The 20,796-nt window shown below is 52.1% G+C and overlaps 1 protein-coding gene across 1 annotated transcript in view; it reads right to left on the minus strand.

The window, feature by feature from the left end:
* AKNA (AT-hook transcription factor) overlaps positions 1 to 20,796 on the minus strand; it is a 55,609-nt gene that overhangs the window by 9,313 nt on the left and 25,500 nt on the right. The window contains 13 exon segments of the mRNA XM_077836072.1: positions 251 to 363; positions 1,234 to 1,404; positions 6,440 to 6,590; positions 7,753 to 8,003; positions 8,501 to 8,607; positions 9,236 to 9,508; positions 11,760 to 11,937; positions 12,819 to 12,973; positions 13,498 to 13,714; positions 15,010 to 15,137; positions 16,056 to 16,115; positions 16,376 to 16,536; positions 17,460 to 17,616. Of these exon segments, the coding sequence (XP_077692198.1) occupies positions 251 to 363; positions 1,234 to 1,404; positions 6,440 to 6,590; positions 7,753 to 8,003; positions 8,501 to 8,607; positions 9,236 to 9,508; positions 11,760 to 11,937; positions 12,819 to 12,973; positions 13,498 to 13,714; positions 15,010 to 15,137; positions 16,056 to 16,115; positions 16,376 to 16,536; positions 17,460 to 17,616 (2,122 nt within the window).

The raw sequence follows: 20,796 nt of genomic DNA on the forward strand, positions 1-20,796 counted from the left end.
TCATGAACGTTCCCAGGATGCTGGTATCACTGACCACGTGTGTGCACCACAGAGTGGCCGTTCTCACCTCCTGCACGCATAGGAAGGGCATCTGAAAATCCCTTTTAGGAGAGGGAATTCAAAGAAGAATGGAAGGAAAAGCAGATCCTGCTACCTCTGCAGTCTGCTGCCCCCGAGTAATTGCTCCTGGAAAGCAGGGAGGGAAGCCGCGTTGATCCCAGATGGGGTAGGTTCCAACAGGTCTACTTACTGAGGTCCAGTTCAGGCCCATCCCGAGGGAGCGATGCCGACCTCAGCCGCCTCGCTGGCTTGATCACTGGAGCTGGCTCCCCAAACTTGCCTGGGCTCCTCTCTGTGGATTCGCTGGGAAAGGGACAGACACAGAGTGAAGTCGAGGGCTCAGCACCCCGGTTCTGGGTGCAAGGGGTTTTAACCCTCCCTTCCACCTGGCACTGGGGGGTCTCTGGTTGCACTGAGTGACAGTCACCGCCTCTGCCTTGAAGCACGGAGAGGACTAGCTGCCACGTGCTCAGGAGACAGGGTCCGTGGGGAGACTGGCAAGACTGCTGGGGGGGACTCAGGGTGCTCACACAATGGCCTGTCACCCTCTGCGGCCCTGGCTGTCCGGGTGGCTCTGCACGTGGGTGAAATGAGCCAGGCCTGCTCCTAAGATCCAGGGGAAGCGTGTCAGCCGCCCAGAAAGCTGCAAGGGAAAAGGTCCACACCCCACCTGGCCCCGCCAGAGCTACCAGCCCTTCACTGGTGCGATAAAGGGCCCGATTCTGTCAGCATTATACTAGCCTAACTCCCACTAGCTTCGACAGGAGCTATATGGCACCTGTGTCCCCAAAAGCCAGAAGCGCCAGCTGAGGCTGGACCCCGCTGTTCGGTCTCACACCTGGCGTTCCCTACTCCCCACTTCCACCTGCCTGGCGCTACTTCCTCTCCAACCTGTCAAACCCCCTCACCGCTGCTGGAGCAAGAGCCTTCTCCTCACACTGCTCCCACCAGCTGCAACAGCCTCCCTGTACCTCCTTCCTCCTCAGCAATTTTCAAGTCTCAGCAGAAAACAGGTCAGTTCTGCAGGGGGGCAGAAATCTCCCTGGGCACCAGAGAGAACCAGAGAAGGAGGCTGCTGTCAGCCATCCTATGTCACTGAACTCCGGCTGGCAGAGTTTGCAGGAAAGGCAAAACAGGCAACAAGGCCACGTTGTGTTGCACACTGGCACTTACCCAAAGGTGGCTGCGTTCCGGACTGAGGGGCTGTTCCACTCGGGCTGCCTCCTGCTCCTAGTGGTGCGTGGGGATGACTTTCCCTCTGGGTAGCTGCGGGATCGGTGCAAACTCTCCTCCAGCCGCTGCCGAAGCCGCGAGACCTCGTCCTGCAGAGCCCGGATGGCCTGGCTGGGATGGGAAGGGGAAAAAAGGATTAATAAGTGCAGGTGTCATAAATATAAAGGGAAGGGTAAACACCTTTAAAATCCCTCCTGGCCAGAGGAAAAACCCTCTCACCTGTAAAGGGTTAAGAAGCTAGGATAACCTCGCTGGCACCTGACCAAAATGACCAATGAGGAGACAACATACTTTCAAAAGCTGGGAGGAGGGAGAAAAACAAAGGGTCTGTGTCTGTCTGTGTGATGCTTTTGCCAGGGGCAGAACAGAAATGGAGTCTTAGAACTTAGTAAGTAATCTAGCTAGATATGCGTTAGATTATGATTTCTTTAAATGGCTGAGAAAATAAGTTGTGCTGAATAGAATGGATATTCCTGTCTGTGTGTCTTTTTGTACTTAAGGTTTTGCCAAGAGGGATTCTCTATGTTTTGAATCTAATTACCCTGTAAGGTATTTACCATCCTGATTTTACAGAGGTGATTCTTTTTACTTCTATTAAAATTCTTCTTGTAAGACCTGAATGCTTTTTTCATTGTTCTTAAGATCCAAGGGTTTGGGTCTGTATTCACCTATGGAAATTGGTAAGGATTTTTACCAAACCTTCCCCAGGAAGTGGGGTGCAAGGGTTGGGAGGATTTTGGGGGGAAAGACGTTTCCAAACAACGCTTTCCTAATAAAAATAAACCCAGATAAATGTTTGGTGGTGGCAGTGGAAGTCCAAGGGCAAAGGGTAAAATAGTTTGTACCTTGGGGAAGTTTTAACCTAAGCTGGTAAAAGTAAGCTTAGGAGGTTTTCATGCAGGTCCCCACATCTGTACCCTAGAGATCAGAGTGGGGAAGGAACCTTGACAGCAGGTTACAAGAGAAATGTCTGATCTAGAAGGAAAATGGGAAACACTCCATCCTCTCCGCCTGCCTGAAATCATATGGCCAGTCCCATCTCCGCTCCTCCTGGCTGTCTGACACCAGAAATCCTCAAACCTTTGCTGAGGGGATACCATTGCTCATCACCCTGGAGACTTGAGAGTTAAAAGTAACCACGTCTATAGGCATGTCTACACTGCAACCAGGAGGTGTGACTGCACCGCGCATAGACACACCAGAGCTAGCTTTAATCTCGGTAGATCAAAGCTAGCTTGAGTAACAATAGCAGCGAAGCCGTGGCAGCATGGACTAGCCCCACCCAGGATAAATACTCAAGCAGCTGACATGGCTACATAGCTATTGACACCCAAGGTAGCCGGTGCCCCTGTAAAATGCCACAGATGCCCAAAGACGGTACTGGACATGGCAAATGCAGGCTGCAATCAAATTAGCCGTCAGCCAGTTACAGCCTGTGGAGGCACGTGATTGCCCTTCCAGAAGGAACGCTGAAAAGGTGGAGAAACCATGAGGGGTCAACAACATTCGCTAGGAGATGGAACTCTGAACTTAAACCTGCATCCACATCCGTCGCTCTCCTCATTACAGTTCTGCACCAGCATGCGCATGGCTTGCATGGATGTGAGAGTGGGAAAGGAACTGCGCACACGTTTCCCACTAGAATCTAATCACGGTGCAGCTGGATTCAGCAACGCAATTCTGCTCCAACTGCCTCTCCAAGCGAAGCGCTGTACCAGCCTGTGCTAGGGGGTGTGCACGTTGACCCAGTCACGGAGATCAACCATGCTCTTCTCAAGTCTGTGGAGAAGTTTGGCTACCTAAGGAGTACACTGTCACAGAATGCCATAATTGATGATGAGATTCCACGTCGCACAGCCCACGCCAGCTGTGCATTGGGAATGCCGTCACACCACCTATGGAACGAGAGGGCTGTCAAGAGAAGCACCAAGCTAAGTAGTTGTCGGGCAATCATGCTTGCGATTCTTCTGTGTGGTTGTGAGTCACGGATAACGTGCCACTGCTCCATATGCGCTGTCTTCAATCTGTTTGCAGGGTCAAATGGTGGAACAATATTCCCAATATCAGAATCCTTCATCCTTGTTGGATGTCCAGCATTCAAACCAATGCTGATAAAAGCTCAGCTGTGTTGGTCGGGTCTCTCGTTCGTACAGCCAACTCAAGCACACCCAAGGCTGGATTTTATAGCCAGCTAAAGCAAGGTGCTGTTCTCCTGGTGGCCAGTCCAAATGATATAAAGACACACTGAAGTCAAACTTGAAAGCCTGTCAGGTTGACCCCAGTAACTGGAAAGCAACAGACAATGCTCCACACCCGGCCACTGCAACTCAGGCCCCTTTAAGGCACCTCAGGCCGGGCACCCAGATCACTAGTCCCTTTTGACAATCTTGGCCTGAAGGTTTCACAATTAACCGTGTCCTGTGAGTGGTGACAGGAGAACCTCAGACCATGTGGAGGTTCAGGCTGGATACACTCTGGAAACATGGAGTCTTCTCCAAATGAGCCGGGCCTCTGGGTTCTGCAAAGGCAAGTACGAAACCTCCCAGGAACTGGCTCTCTCACCAGATAGCTGCAGGAGACACAGTGAGAGCGACGCTTTCTCCTTCCTATTTGAGCCCTGGCTGCTACCCAGAACCATGCAGCATAGCAGGGAATGAGCTAGAAATACCAAAAAAGTTACCCAGACTAAGGCTATGCAAATTTGACTGGTCAATTCCAGCCCACTCATAATCTTGTGTTCAAGGTTCATTGAAATCCGTGGCCACCTCAGGCCTCTCTCAGGTGTCACTAAGCTGCACATCACAACGTCTCTCAGATCTTCAGGGCGACAGCGGGGGAAGGACACTGATCTCCCTGCTCCAGAAAGCACAAGGCCCTGCCAGTTGAGCTGAAGGAGAATCTCCACCAGCACGATGGGATCTGAGACACACCTGAGCAGGGCTGACTCCCCCCAGCAGGAGGCAGTGGGACGCAGACACACACTGTCCAGTTCATTACAGGATGCAGGACACCAACTTAGGTCAGCTCAGCTTTCCGGGGAGGCTCGGTTATCCGTAATACACAGCACAAGCTACTGCCCTTTAGCTAGGAAAATACATAATCACCCTCAGTGAAATAAACACCAGGGTACAGATCCTTAGCTAGTGTAAACTGGTGTCGGTCCAATGCATTCAACAGGACGATGCTGATTTACGCCAGCTGAGGATCCGTCTGAGTCAAATTAAAACAACAAGGAGAAAGGGATGGGAATTCACACTAGGTTTGCCAACCCCACTGAAATAGTTTGCAAGGTTCTGGAAACCTCAGACTCCCCCAGGGTTCTCTCGCCCCAAGCTGGGCAAAGGTCTGGTTCCAATCAGGGTCTAACCAGATGCAGGTTTGTGAGAGAGCAGAGGGGGCAGGTTTCTTACTCTGTCATTCCCCTCTCTCCTCTTGTGAGTGACACGAGCGTTAATACTTTACCTGCCAGGCTGAAATGAGGCAGCCAGGCAGTGAGCAGAGGGGCTATCGAGGCAAACCAGATCACAGTTTGCCTCAAGAGAGGTCAGTTCCCCTGGTTCTATCCCCCTAGCTACGGAAGGCACCTGCATTGAAATAAAAGTTTTCAGTACAGCTGGCAGATGCTCCAGGAGGGCAGCTCAGAGCTCCACCCAACCACTCAGCTAGCGAGGGTGATGGGAACTCCCTGACTCTTTCCCACTGATCTGCTCTTGCTTCAGCCCATCCCTGGGACAGTGATCACAGAGGCTGCCCTGGTGGCATTAATTTAGCTGTGCTATATAGCCAGGGACTCACTGTGTGGGATTCTCCCCACTCCCCCGGTTACTCGCTCCTAGAAGAGCTGCCTCCAAAGACCACTTTGTCCCTGGTTTGCCCAGCAGGATCTGATCTGGCCCCACTCTGCTTCCCAGTCCCAGTTAAGACACTGCAAAGCCTTCAACCGAGGGGCTAGTATCCACCTGCTAAAATAAGTCTCAGACCTGGCCTCACTGTGGTCACAGTGAAATAAGTTGGATGGTCTCTGCCTTGACCAGGGGGCGGCCTGCGTATGGGATAGAACCCCCATGCTGAGCCCACACAAATCGGTGTGATACGTACATGGTGGAGAAGGCCAGGACTGGCGCGGTCATATCCAGTTTTTCTCCGCTTCCTCCCTCCGGCTAGCTGGCCCCAGTACTGGTGAGGCAGCCTCCTGTGGCTTTGAGATCTCTCATCTCCCCGAGGGAAGGGGAGCTGCCGCTGAATTCGCTCCCATGGGAGAGATCTATTGTACCAAGGTTCCCAGCCTGCCTGTCCCAAGGCCTGGCCCCTCTCAGCACGTCTGAGCCCAAAGAAACAAGTGACCCGCCTTTCTAACACAACATGTGCTGGAACCAGTCCATCAGCCCAGTATAAACCAGTCCTAGAGCAGGGTGGAGACTGGAGATAAGGGATCTCGCCTGGGGTGGGCGCTTTAAGACGCGGCGTGCTCGGATCTCCAAAAACGTCCCTCTTCCTCCATGCACAGAAACCAGCACTGTTTCCTCCCAGCCCCACCCCTGCCACACTCGCGTCCGAGAGAGGCGGCGTCCTAGCAACACTCTCAGAAATGTTTGCTGACATTATGCAAGGAGAGAACGGCACAGAACGGGCAGAACACCCCACCCTCCCGGACCTCCCCTGCTCAGAGAAAGCAGATAAACAAGCCCCCACCTCCTCTGCTCGGGGGCTGCTTGGCTTACTGGGAGCTAATGACGCTCAAGGGAAATCTAATGACAGCGCTGGATTCAAAGCCCTTTCCAGAGAGGACTGCTCCAGGGATTGCAGTCGTGAATGGCCCAGAGTTGACACCACTGACAGAGAGCCCAGAGTGTGACTCAGTGTCACGACATCTTCACGTCATAATGCTCCACTGGGAGATAAATTCAGGGCTCTTCCAGCCTAGGACAGCAGCAGCCCAGCTCAGAGATGGAGTTGTCACTGAGGAGGCTGGTCTACGACAATGGAGAAATGCTGCAAAGATTCATGCACAGCCAAAGGCGCAGAGGGGCTGGTGGTCTCACCCCAGCAGCCCATCCCCGCAGCAGATGCTGGTGCCCCAAAGGGCCAGGGAATGCGGCTGCTGTTGCTGACTCAGCCCTGCCCCCGAAGCGGAGTTCACACTCACTCTCGTTCCACGCGGGAGCCCAGGAGGCCGTGGTGAGCCCGGACTGGGGAAGACGATCTGGTGGTGGAGCTGCGTGGGCATCTAGTTTCGCTGGGATGGTGATCAGAAGGGCTGGACCTGCTGTCCCGCTCTGCCTCGGAGTCCGTGTGAGCTGGGGACATAAGGAGACAGTGCCAGACGTAAAACAGCTGCGACCTTTGGGTGCCTCGGTTTATTTCACCAGTGACCAGGGGTCATTTTCAGGTCTGACCCAGACACCTTCCCTCCCCGCTAAGGTGGAGGCAACCCCTCTGGGTGGGAGAGGATTCAGTTTCCATGGTCCAGTCACTCCTTGACCTCTCTGCCAACAAGTGGCACAAATGCAGTGTGGACCTCTATCCACTGCAATGAGACCTTCCCAAACTCATTCCACCCAGGTCACCCAACAGCCAGGTTAGTCACTATCAGCTTGAGCAGGATTCAAACCAGCACCCAGGAAGTGAAAGGCTCCGTTTCCCATGCCCAGTCTCCAGAGCCACCCACTGTCAAAGGAATAGGACTGAGTGAGTCAACTGACTGGGTGATGGAGGCTCCCCGGTACGCTACTGGTTTCCCTCTGATCCACGTGCCTGAGGACAAAGAGGCCACAGGCTGGATTTGTCTCAAGACATAAACCAAAGGGGGACTTAAGATCCTGGGAGCCCTGAAATCTACCCTGCCTGTGAGCAAACTTCAAGCCAAATCACAGAGCCTGTGTCCAAAGGCTGTGGGTACAAGGGGGAGAGAGATCTCTGGGTGATGGGACTTGAGGGTGAGGAGAGGTCACTGGCTGGTACAGCTTTAGTTTGAGGGACCAATACAGCTCCCCCAAGCAATGTGGAAGTGGATAGTCTCTGTGGGCCTTTCTTACTGCTCTCTCCCTGGCTGCCTGAGCCCAGCCCCATCATCCCCTTTTAAACCACCATCTCCCAAGCAGGCACATGGAAATGACTAGCACTGGTCCACATCTTTTAGCTCAAAAATGAAAACTTGAGTGGAAACATTTCATTTTGGTCCACGTTTTCCCAGTTTTCTATTGAAACACCAAATCCCCCCCACATTTTGGTTTTCGGAAAAATGATTTTTTAAACTAAAAATAGTTTTTGAAAATCACAAGATATGTAGGGGAAACCAATTGAAAATGTTCTAAAAAAAAATTGTTATTTTTTGTTTGTATCAGCAGCAGCTCCTCTCACTGTAGGAAGATGGGAGGAGAACTCTGCCCCTTCAGGAAACAATGTGTGTCTCATGCTGGAGGTGCCCAGACACCCAGGTGATGGGCACTTTCTACTCACTGATGTCTGCGTCTGGTACCACCTCGCTGGTGATGCTGTTTGCCCACTGGCGAGGGGAGCTGGTTTGGGAGGGGCTGCCACGGGGCAGGCTGTGTCTCCGGGTGCCGCCTCGGGGGGGCCCCTGGCTGGCGGATGTGTACATGCCCAGCAGTTCCTTTTCCGATGGCAGGGGGGCTGCCACTTTGCCCAGGGAAGTGCGAAGGGCAGCAGGGCTGGATGTGGGGCCGGATCTTCCCAGCAGGCCGGGGGTCCTGGGAACAAGACAAATACACAGGCCTCACTGAGGGAGTCTCCAAGCTATTACCAGCCCGGCTTCTACTGTGCTTCATCCAACTGGCTCGTTTCCTCCTTCATGTGTCTTTCCTGGCACCCCTGTCCCAGCCACTGCTCAACCCACTCAGTCTGTAACTACCTTCCCCCCTTTCACTAATCACCCCCTTTGCCATTCCATGCGCTCCAGACCCCCTCGCCCCATTAACCCTAGTCCCCAATTCACTGCTCACCCCATGCACCCCACCTCCTCACAATCCCCTCCACCAGTCTGATCATCTGCTCTAGTCCCTCCCCTTTTCTCTCACCCCCATTCACCAACCCTCATATACTCAAGCTCCTCCCCATCCATAGGCTCCATCATGTCACACATTCCTTCAGCCCTGGACCCTTTTTTATCAGCCCCCCCAGGGCAGGAGTGGGGACGAGGGCAGGCCATAGGAGCTGGAGGGGGGAGAAGAGAGACAAGGGTCCATACGCAGTGCGAGAGGGGTGATGCTCCGGGGTGCGCGTCAGCGGGGACACCCTGCTGGCCTCCGACCCCACAAACCCGCTGTCTGTCTCTGGAGACACAATGCGTTGATCCTGCAACAGAGGGAAACTTGATCCAATTCGGATCAACACAAGTGATGCTGGCCGTAAGACCAGGCAGAGTTGGTCTGTAGTTGGAGGGGAGACCACCAAGTACAAGCATACTGATGCATGGTGCTGGTGAATCAGTAAGTGGTATTCCTCCCTCGTAATCAGCACTGAACAAATGCCTCAGCATGGTGTTGGGAGGGCGGGGGGGGGCTACATTGCTGGAGCCATTTTCTTTTATAGGAGTAAGACGACTGAAGTTTGAAGCACATGGTCATTAAACTAAACCCCATGGCCCATTCTGCAGGAACCAGGGTGTTACCTCCAGAGGCAAAGGGCCCTATTCCATATTGGAGAATTGCATTTTGCGCTGGAAAACTCTCCTGCAGCTTTAAGCATGGAAATGATGCTTCCCTTCCTTTCTGAGGAGCTGCTGGGTGGTGTTCCAGTGTGCTGTTAAACAGCTGCGGTGGACCACACACCAGAGATGGCTGCATTTCAGCAGCTGAGAAGGCAATTTCTATATACACAGGGCCTTATTTTCAGAGATAGCTTCTGGATCTGTGCCCCAAATTTAGTGACCCCGAGTAAGTGGGAGCCCTGCCCTCCATTTCACCCACTCCTGGGCGCTTACCTCAGACCGTGAGGATTTTGCCTGACGGAAAGGCTTCTGCGGAAGGTGCTCAGAAATGGTGCTGCCCACCACGCTGGCCATGCTGCTCTGGCGGGATAGTGTCTCCTGCTGCCCCCCGAAGGAGGGCTTGGGGATTACATCCTGGGGCCTGGCTTTAATAGCCATGTTCCGAGGGAGGGACTCCTCGCCCTGGACAGAGGACAAGCGACTGCTCTTCCTGACCAGCTGCCGGTGTTCCCCTGGCTGCAGGGCGTGCGACTTCCTTTCCAGGGGCTGCCTGTCAGGATGAGAAAGCAACACCAGTCAGAACCTTCCATCAAGATGGGGCAGTGCCCCCTTGTCATAGCTCTGCTGCCATCTGGTCTCCTGCAGCACCGCCAGGTCCAGAGGATTTCCGGAGTCGAAAACTGGGTTAGCTCTGATTCGAAATGAAAATCAGAGTGCTCCACAAAAGGGATGGGAGACCTGGCCCCTGGGCCCTACTCCTGTGGGCTGTCCCTGGGAGCCCCGATTCCAGGGTGCTCTGATGGGAGGGCTTCCCCCAGAGACTTGGAAGCCCTGCGGGCCGGGCAGGCAGGCTGCTGAGGAGCCGGGTGGGCGTGCTGGCAGGAAACCAGGCAGGTTTCCATTTCAAACACACACACACACACACACGCACACACACCCCTACACACCTCGACAGACTGGGCTGTTTCAGCTTTGTTGGCATCGCAACTGTCTCTGCGAAACATTTTGATTTCCAGCAACCAGCGAAGTCAGACAAAAAGGGGTTTCATAGGAACCTCTCTGACCAGCTCTATGCAGCTGAGAGTCTGGCCCCAGTGAAGAAAAGCACCTTAAATCACAGGCCCCAGGGCCTCCACATGTATATTGCAATGATGTGGGGAGTCAGTGACCAGATGGGTGGATTTATACCTTAGCTTGATAGCTTTACTCAGGGCAGGGGCAGCATCTTCCTTTACATGTGTACAGCTCCTGGCACCGTTTGGGCCTTTACTGTGGTCTCTGAGTGCCTTACAGGCATTATACAAGTAAACAGCCAGAGCCTCAGTTCCTTGGTTCTCTCCTAGTCAGTAGAATGTGTTCAAGTTTGCATGCTCACTTTTCTTCCCCCCTTCCTACCCCCATTTCTTCCTCCTCTTGGATGCCCTCCTTCTCCTTATTATTTGCTCTGCAATAGACTTGCCCCCAGGGGACAGAGTCCTCTTCGCTTCCGCAGCCAGCTTGCCCTCCAAAGCGGGGCAAGTAATAGCTGAAGGCTCCTTTGTTCTGCTTGTGACTTGGGAGATAGAGAGAGAAGGCGTCTTTGTGCGCCTGGTTTATTATATTTTATCCGGGTAAAGCAAAAGTGGGACTCAGCTCTTATTTAGGTCACCCCCAGACACAATGCCCTGGTAAATCTAACACAGAAGAACAGCATGTAGCAGGGGTTAGATTGAGTCCACACTGCCCTGATGCTACCGTCAGTTTCTGCAAAGTTGAAGATTTCATTAAAAAAAAAAAAGAAGCTGAAAAATGTCCAAAAGTGGCTGCTGATTTTGGGAGCCTAACTCAAGAGAGCATCCAGGGGCAATTCAGTTTGTGAGCTCTTTGGGGAAGAAAGCATCTTTCTGTTCGGCGTCTGTACTGCGCCCAGCACAATGGGGTCCCCATCCAGGACTGGGCTCAGAGGCCCTACCACAATACAATACAATCAATCAGTAAGTAAGTCCATTTGAGCACCTAAAGTGCACGAGTTTTGCAGAGGGTTTAACAAAACTCCTGACTCCCCAAACCTATGGAATCAGTTTGTGGGATGGATGATTCATGGGGATAAATTTTCGACATTACTTTTTCCCTTTTTATGCTTAAAGATCTTGCATGTTGCGAAGGCGATTTGTTTAAAATCTCTCTCTCTCTCTCCCCCCATGAAATACTGAGGAATAACAACAACAAAGGGCTGATTTTCAGAGATCTCGGGAGAAGCACTAGATGAAGTGACAGGGAATTACAGGTGCCAGACCCACACTGGGCCCTAGATAATTGAGACACACAGAATCAGTGGCCACTTTTGAAAATCTGGGCCTGTCTAGCCACCCTGACTGCAAAGAAAACTTTTCAAATATAACATAATGCTGTGCAGCCTTCCTGAGAAACAACAGCCCCGGACAGGCATGAACTACCCCATTCACCTGTGTGTGTTACCTCTGAACCCTAACAATGGCAAGGCAAACGCCAGTAATGTAAACTATTTCACAGCTGATCAGCTTAGCAGAAACATAAAGCTCTGCACTTTAGCCTTTGGGTTTCCAACGTGACAGGGCATTTAAACAAAGAAATGACAATAAAACAGTTTTTAATAGACATTTATTTTTTAAATAACAAAAAAGCTTTGTAACGAGTTGTTCCCCCTTCTAACAGAACCTAAATTTTGGGCCTACAGTCAGTTGGTGCTGTCCCTTTAAATTAGTCTCTTATCACTTCCCCTCTCCCACCAGTTAGTGCAGGATAGTCACAGGGCAGGTATTTCGTGCTCCTGAATTACTTATGGCTGAGTGGTCACATGCGTCCTCTCTTCCTTTAATGACAGCATCCCGAGAGAGCTCTCAGCCGTCCCAGCATCCTCTGCAGCAGGGCCATCCACTTCCTGTGGGGAGCCGTTCTCCTCCAGGCCCAGCTGTTCCATGCTCAGAGATTCAGGCAAGGACTTGAAGCTACTGTACCTGGTGGTATGAAAGAGACTGAGTGTCTCTCCATCCAGCCAGAGGTCCCCTTCCTAGTGGCAGCACTACCATGTTCCGGCACCCAGACCCAGTTAAAACACCAGGGGCACTCTGCACCTAAGGATGATGCACCAGCTCCCACTTGATCTGGATTGACTCTCAGCAGCCAGTTTCGCAGGACAGGTTAGCCGCCCAGTGCATAAGCAAACAGGGCCCTGGCAGCTCTATCCGAGCAAGGTCTAGTATGGGCAAAAGCTCCTCCCTCACTGCTCTGCCAAAACACCTCAATCCTACCTGGCAGAGGCTCTAATGATTTCGGCACCAAGCTCCCACACAGCTTTGGCCATGCAGATGTGGCTGCCTCTGCCAGGCTAGTATCATGTGTTGGTTTTTCCAGGGGACAAGTCTGAAGCTGCTACACTCATGACTTGTGTGTTCATGGCTGGGTTGGACATAGGCCTCCAGGGGTGGGAACCAATTGCCCTTTGTGCCACGAGAAGTCGATGCTTGAACTCGGCCTGAGCGACATCAGTTTCCCCTCCCCAGTTACAAACACAGTGATGAGGCGAAATGCACCTTTCCCGCACTGGGTGGGCAGTGAAGCTATTCTCATTGCAGAGATCTATGCTGTGTATTCAGAGCCCCTGACCCGCAGGCCCCTTGGTGTGAATGCCTCAGAGAGCTGACACCGGCAAAGAATTGATTTGCCAGAAGTTGAAACATCCCCCTCGGGCACAAAATTACTGTACTGCATGATCACTGCATGCCAGGCACTTGTGTTGCACAGGTGCTGGCTGTGAGCACGTAACATGGAGCGTGCATGTCCATTTCAACACGTCAGCATGCAACTGGCTGGTTGGGTTAGCGGGGGCAACACTTACTGGTCCAGCAGGTTATCGAAGTCCTTCTCCACTTGAAGCTGCTTGTGCCGAAGGGGCTCGGGAAGCTCTTCTCTCTCCTCCTCCGTCTCGCCACTCGCAGAACTCACCTCTGCGTCCACTTGCATTTGAGCGCGGGCATGCTTTGGAACAGGGGCCTACGGGGCAGAAAGGGGTAAGGTCTGCCCCCAAACCAGAACACCTCTGCCAGCAGGGGGCGCTGCAGGGAATGGTACCGATATGCTGGCTGCAAAGGATCTCAGCAATTTTCTAGTTCAAGCCACAAGTGGAAAGAATCTCAAAAGAAGCCAGGGCTTCTACACCATGTCGAGACAGCTCGGCGCTACTCCAGCTCCAGCCTCTTCCAGCAGGAGGCGCTGTAGGGAAGTGAGTAGGAGCTCTGGCTGTGTGTGTGGATGGGGGTCGGGAGAGTTCACTGCTACTCTAGTTCTGGCCTGACCCAGTAGGAGTCACTGAGGGAACTGGGCAGCAGCAGTGGCTGCAGGCAGGACATCCCCACTACTCCAGTTCCGGGATCTCTCTGTAGGAGGTGCTGAAAGAGGAATCATTTGAAAGCACTTCCAGTCCAATTTTCTGTAATGTCTTGGGAATGAGAAGTGTCAGCAATCACCTTGCCTGGGAAACCTCAGGCCACAGAAACCGAGAGCAGCACGGCGTTTACCTCAGGGTAGGGAGTGCGGAGGGCTGGGATCGGGGCTTGAACTGACGGCCTTGGGGAGGAGAGTGGCGGCTCTGAGACCAGGGTTGGCAAACAGCTGGGAGGCAAGGCTGGCGCAGAGCAACTCCTCGGGGAGGGCAGGATCTGCTGCGCTCGGTCAATCCCATCCTTCAGCTCCTCCAAGCGCATTCCCAGGCGGAATATCTCCCCTTCCACCGCTCTGAAACACACCATGCCAGCAGCAGAGGGGTGAGGACCTTCAAAACCATGCCCAGGTGGAAAGAAACAGCTCACAGCTTAGAAAGGAAGGATGACCCAGCGGATTAGGCACCAGCATAGGACCCAGGTGATCGGAGTTCAGGTCCCTGCTTTGCTACAGGCTGCTTGGGTGACTCCCTGTGGCCCCCTCCCCATCTGGTAACAATCCTTCCTTTGTTTGGCCTGTCTGTTTGGAATGCAAGCTCGTGGCAGGGACTGTCTCTGGGTGTGCGTACAGTGCCTAGCACACTGGGCTTCTGCTCTGAGACGGGGCACTGGCAACAGAAATAAAACATAACAATTGCCCCATCCTGGAATGCTCTGGGCCAGGTTCTGCAGCAGGGGAACTGCCAGACCAAAGGGCACTAACAGGGGCCGATAGCAGGTGCTTCAGCTTTAGGCTGGCTTCTCCCCTTACGTGTTTTTACCCTATCTAATATACCTGCAGGTGCTGTTATTGTCCATGTCAGTGAAAATCAGGACTAACTTCACGGATGTGGGTGGGGTTACCCTGGATTTACACTGGTGTGGCTGAGATCAGATCTGGTCCACTCTCACCAGCTCTTAGAGCTCATCTGTCACGCAGGGTGACACATGCGGCTCCAGGTCATTGTCTGCAGCGTCAGAGCATCCTTTTAAACATGTGAATAATGAGCCAGGAGAACTCAGCCGACAGAGCTGGCTAGTACGGGATTGGAAAGCAGCAGACAGTAATTCACTGCTTAGGATTCACCGGCCTCATCCCTTCATTAATGTCCGTAAGTATCAATCAGGAAACACAGGTAGATTAGAATAAAACGGCATAATCGCAACAGGACAGTCCAGTGCCACAAACGTGGCTGCATTAATCACACTGATGGACAGTGGCTCATCAGCAGGGAAGTTAGCATTCATTCACGCCCCTTCGCGGCCGGCTGCTCAAAGAAACCCAGCTCTTAAACTCCAATCCCAAAGCCCCTCTCTGTCTAACCAACATTTTCTTTCTTGGGCTCTAACCCCATCATCGCAGTGTCTGAGCCCCTTGTTTATCCTCACCCCCTGGGCAGCGTTGTCGTCTGCCCTTTACAGATGAGCACAGAGAAACGAAGCAATTTGCCCAAAGTCACAGGGTACCTGTAGCCGAGCCCAGAATTGAACCCCTGGTCTTCGGAGTCTCAAGGTGGCACTCTAACCACTGAGCCGTGCTTCCTCTTGATATAACTCATCATTTCAAGAGGACACAGTTTACGGAACAAAGGCAGATGAAAAAAAAGCTACCTGTCTGAATCGAAGTCCCCAACGGGCCCCGCTGCACCTGGGCGCTGTTGCTCCAGGCGGTACTCTTCCCGGGCCTGCAGATACGCTCGCTCCAGAGCATCCTGCGCGTTCTTCAGCCTCGCAAATCCCTACGACGGGGGGCAGCACATCAAAACGTGTGAGTCTGAGCTTTCGCACCCCCCCCGGTGTGGAATCCTTACACCAGATGACACACCCAGGACAGCATCTGGCTAGGTCATGGGAGTGGGATTTTGAACTGCAGCCAGGCTGGGCCTGTGAATCCCTGGGGTAACAAAGCCAGGACCACACACACATGCAGCCATCACAAGTCCTCAGGGGAGATAAACCTGGGACCTTCAGAACCAGAAGCATGAGCCTCTGTCAACTGAGATAGAGGGTTACTCCATTAGCTATGCACAAGTAGAAGGCTCTTATCCCCCCTGGGGCCAGCCGTAAGAGGAAACAGGATCACACACACCAAATCAACATATTCCGATGGTGCTAGGAACTATTGAGACAGGCCCAGCACTGGCGCCCCGTGGCACAGGAGGACTAGCTAAGTGCAGCACTGCCGAATGACCTCCTCCCTGCCCCGCTGCCCTGCGTGCACCCCTCCCGACGCCCCATGAAGAGCTCGTACACTGAAGCTGGGGCCCGGCTGTGAAACTCCATTGCTGTGACTGTGGCATCACATCACATCACATCACATCGCCCTGGCGTGACACCACCCAGCATTGTGAGTCAACCATACAGTGCCATGGCACTGAACAGCCTCAGGCCTGGTGACCCTGCTTCCCTGGGGACACGCGGGGTCTTCTGCGTCGGACTGGAAGGGACCTCGAGAGGTCGTGTAGTCCAGTCCCCTGCACTCATGGCAGGACTAAGTATTATGTGCTTCAGCCCGTCTGGGGTTCTCAGTGACCGAATGGGCTGCATGCACGTGCCCGGCACTAGACACAACCACCACTCCACAGATGCCTCCTGGAAATTCCTGGGATCTCAGAGAAGGGGCTAATAAGAGAAGCAGAAAGTAAAGCTGGGTGTACCGAGAGCTGGTCCTGCGGGGTCAGTCTTCCCATTTGGATCAATCCCTCGAAGGATTCCACCTGGATAGGAGGAATAAGGCATTAACTAATGTCCCATGGAGCTGACCTACGGGAAGGTAATTCTAATGGTCAATGGTTACAGCATTACAATAGAGCTTAACCTCTTATACCTGCCCCTCCTCTTCCTCACGGTTCCCTTCTTGTCCCCCATCCCTTGCTGGATTCTCCCCCAGAACTGACAAATTCAGCACACCCATTCCCCAAATACGAGTGGGTTTCGTTCCACACACCGTACTTTGCTCGCTCTGGACCCCACTTGCCTGCATCCCAAATTTCCTTGCCTGACCAGCCAAAGTCTGTGTCAGGGGATCCTCCGGAAACGGTCTCTCCGTAGAGGTGCAGGTGTCAATCCCAGCCAACCCGGTGAGTGCAGAATGAGCTGGAAAGGATGGAGCCTGGTCTCCTGGTGCTGACGATGGCCCTGGAAGGGAAGACCAATGTAAGAAGATCCCAGCTGTGTCATCTCCCCTCTCTAGGTGACACCAGGACTAAGGGACCACCTCCATCCTAAGCACTATGGCAGGGACAAGCCACAGTCTCCAGATCTGACTCCAGAGCAGTGAAATCAAATACGTTCAGCTCACTCTCAGCAGCTCCCAATGAGTCAGAGAGCCCAGGTGAGAAGCATCTGGGTTTCAGTCTCTGGCGCATGTGCCAATCGGCAGATGGAATTCCTTGCGAATGAGCATCTGCCTTGGCCACGGGGCTGCACCAGGATGAACAATCAGCCCTGCTCGGCTCTCTTTGCTTCTCCCACGGCCACTGAGAAGATGGTGGGGGATACTGAGAGCTTGTACAAATGGTGCCAACTCCATTGAGGTCACTGGCATTGTGGCCGCTTGTGCCAGTGATGAATTGGGACTCAGGCCAACACTGGACCACATCCTTCCCTTACAGAGACACGCAGGGACTGCACATGGGCAGCACGGATGCAGCTGCAACCACTGGGCAGGTGATGACAAGATGCTGCATGAGAGGGGTCCCAGCAATGGTGGGCAGTACAGGCACGGGGTAGGGAGGGGCGCAAGATGAATGGATCCTGCACACCAGAACGAGCAGCGTCTGCCAGAGCACAGTACCCCTACCATCATGCTGGAGTCCTGGGAGCTGGAGCATAGGCTAGCGATGATGGACAGTATATCCAGCTGCTGGTGGGTGGCATGCACCCAGATTTTTCTGCTGGCATTTGGTCTGGAGCTGTTCCCATCCGTGCTGCCCCAGTTGTGAACAGCTGGAGAACAGCAGGCGTAAGGGAGCAGCTTATTGCCAGGCAGGAAGGACGGGGGCGGCAGAACGAGAGGAAAAGCAGCTGCATCAACAGACTCTCCAGTGCCTCAAACCCACCTTCATCCAGACCTGCTGGCAGGGCTGGAGCTGGGTTGGTGCTGAACTCTGCTGTCCGGGTCTGTGGGATGCTGAAAGCCATGACCTTGGAGCCATGGGCCACGGTCCCCATGTGAACGCTGTGGCTGGGCTTTGGCGGGTCGGCGTACAAGCTCACCTGAGGGGTAGGGAAAAAGCAGAGCAGAGAATTCTGGTCAATTCTGACACTGACCCTCAGCATCCAGAGGATCAGGCTTTCAGATACCAACTGATTCAGCTGGACAGCTTGTGGGAAGCACCAGCTCTTTGTGTTGCTTTAGCTGGGGGATATTCTTACATGCTGGCCTTGGGGTAATGCTCTGCACTGCTGTAAAGGAGCTCCGGTTCCCATTCCCTGCTCTGATCTCCCACTGCCCAAGCGGGGAGAGGCTGAGAGCACCATGCACAGAGAGGGCTCATCTCGGGGGGGGTCTGTGACGTTGCACCACATAACACTTTATAGAAATATGCTTATGAATGTAAATATGACATAACTGGAATATGTTTTATGCTACATATGCCATGTAACATATCTTTGCAAAGGTTATTTTCTACTGCATGCATTCAGCCTATTCGTATGCATGTAGCATTTTTATATCTGAAGTTATGAGCGTTGGCTCTGGGCTTGTATTTAAAGCGTTTGCTGTAGAGAGCACCTAAGGCAGATTTGGTCAACATTGTATGAAGGGGTTATTCAAGTAAATGGAAGTACTTGGCTAACAATGGACCTTGATAGACACCAATCCACATCTGAGCTTTCCTGGGAACATTCGGGTTAACATGTGGGAAATGGCTCGGCCTGTAGAGAACTGAGTCATGCATGGACATGTGACTTGCCCATGTGACTCCGAAACTCCATCTTGTAGCTGTGATTCTACACAGGGGGAGAGAGAGGTTTCCACCCACAAGAGAGAGGCTATATAAGCCCCTGAAAATCCCTCCATTTTGTCTTCAGCTGTCTCAAGAGATAGCCTCTCCACCCCAAAGAGATGTCTGAAAGAAACTGGAACAAAGGACAGGAACTACAGGGAGTGTGAGTGATTGCTGGACCCAGACTAGGAGGAAGTCCAGTCTGTAAAAGAAGCAAATTGGAACATCTCCGAGGGTGAGATTTACCTGCATTTAAGTTTCTTACTGTATTAGGCTTAGACTTGCGCATTTTCTTTTATTTTGCTTGGTAATTCACTTTGTTCCGTCTGTTATTACTTGGAACCACTTAAATCCTACTTCTTGTATTTAATAAAATCACTTTTTACTTATTAATTAACCCAGAGCAAGTATTAATACCTGGGGGAGCAAACAGCTGTTCATCTCTCTCTATCAGTGTTATAGAGGGCAAACAATAGATGAGTTTACCCCGTATAAGCTTTATACAGAGTAAAACAGATTTATTTGGATCCCATTGGGAACTGGGTGTCTGGGGTTGGAGACAGGAGCACTTCTTAAGCTCTTAAGCCTGCAGCTTTTGGGGGACGTGGTTCAGACCTGGGTCTGTGTTTGTAGCAGGCTAGCGTGTCTGTCATGACCAGGCAGGGCTCTGAAGTCCCAAATGGCCGGGGAAAACGGGCTTAGAGCTGGTCCTAGCACATCAGGTGGCAGTCCAACGGGGTTCCTGTGACCCAGCCTGTCACAGTGTCTAGCAGCACCAGCTGTGGGATTCTGGAGCCAGCTCCACCACTAACCGTTTTGCTGCCCTAAGCTACTGCTCATCCTGCCTCTCACATTGCTAGTGGGGTTTCTGAGGGACTGCAGGAGTCTCACCCAGCCTTCCTGAGCCAGGAGAGCAGAGACTAGTAAACACCAGCTCAGTCTGGCCCTACCACCCCTTATATTGCCCTAGAAGATCTCAATCTCTACTTCAAGGAACAGCAAATGCAGCATATTCCCAGAACGTCAGTGCAGGGCTAATGACTGGGGTAGGTGCATCAGGGTGGATGGGATGGATGGGGACAAGAGTGTAATACAGGACTCAGAAGATATGTATTTACAGGTACACTCAAATCTATGCGTAGCCCACATGCACAAAACTGCATGCACACACATGTCCACCTTGACACATCCATTAAGATTTTGGGCACATAAAGCGCTGAAAGCAGAAATCTCTCCCCGAACTATTTTCCAGCCAAACTCTTTCTTTGGCTCCCTTGTTATCCCGGAAGGAGCAACAAGGATACTCATACTAGTTGGCACCAGGATACCCATGTTGGCTGGCAGCGCCTCTCTTTTAAGTTGCACTTCACATCCTCACAATAAAATGCAATCCATTCAGAAACAGTATCATAGCCTCAGCACCAAGGCACTTATCTCTGCCTTCTTCCTCCTGGGCCCCTTTCCCAGCTCTCATCCCTCCTCTGCTGGCAGAGGACGTAGGGGATTATGGAAATTCAGAACCATCTGCTCACTCCCGTGCTGTGAAGCATGGCTCAGAACCCATCTCCTCCTCCCCACGTTAACCAAGATCTGGGAGGAGTTTCCCCCAAAGCTCTTCCTTTCATTCCATTTTTGGTAGCAAATCTCTCCTCATATGACAGGCATTCCCATTCCATACCCCTAACCATTTTTGTTGCCCTTTTCTGAACCTTTTCCAATTCCAATATATCGTTTTTGAGATGGGGAGACCACATCTGCACACAGTATTCAAGATGTGGGCATACCATGGATATATATAGATATTTTATGTCTTATTATTTATCCCTTTCTTAATGATTCCCAACATTCTGTTTGCTTTTTTGACTGTCGCTGCACATTGAGTGGATGTTTTCAGAGAACCATCCACAATGACTCCAAGATCTCTTTCTTGAGTCGTAACAGCTAATTTAGACCCCATCATTTTATATGTTTAGTTGGGATTATGTTTTCCAATGTGCATTACTTTGCATTTATCAACACTGAATTTCATCTGCCATTTTGTTGCCCAGTCACCCAGTTTTGTGAGACCCCTTTGTAGCTCTTCGCAGTCTGATTTGGATTGAACTATCTTAAGTAGTTTTGTATCATCTGCAACTTTTGCCACCTCACTGTTTACCCCTTTTTCCAGATCATTTATGAATATGTTGAATAGGACTGGGCCCGGTACAGACCCCTGGGGGACACCACTATTTACCTCTCTCCATTCTGAAAACTGACCATTTATTCCTACCCTTTATTTCCTATCTTTTAACCAGTTCCCAATCCATGAGAGGACCTTCCCTCTTAGCCCATGACAGCTTACTTTGCTTAAGAGCTTTTGGTGAGGGACCCTGTCAAAGGCTTTCTGAAAAACTAAGTACACTGTATCCACTGGATTCCCCTTGTCCACATGCTTGTTGACCCCCTCAAA

Source organism: Eretmochelys imbricata, chromosome 16, assembly GCF_965152235.1.
Source record: "Eretmochelys imbricata isolate rEreImb1 chromosome 16, rEreImb1.hap1, whole genome shotgun sequence".
Classification (NCBI taxonomy): domain Eukaryota; kingdom Metazoa; phylum Chordata; order Testudines; family Cheloniidae; genus Eretmochelys; species Eretmochelys imbricata.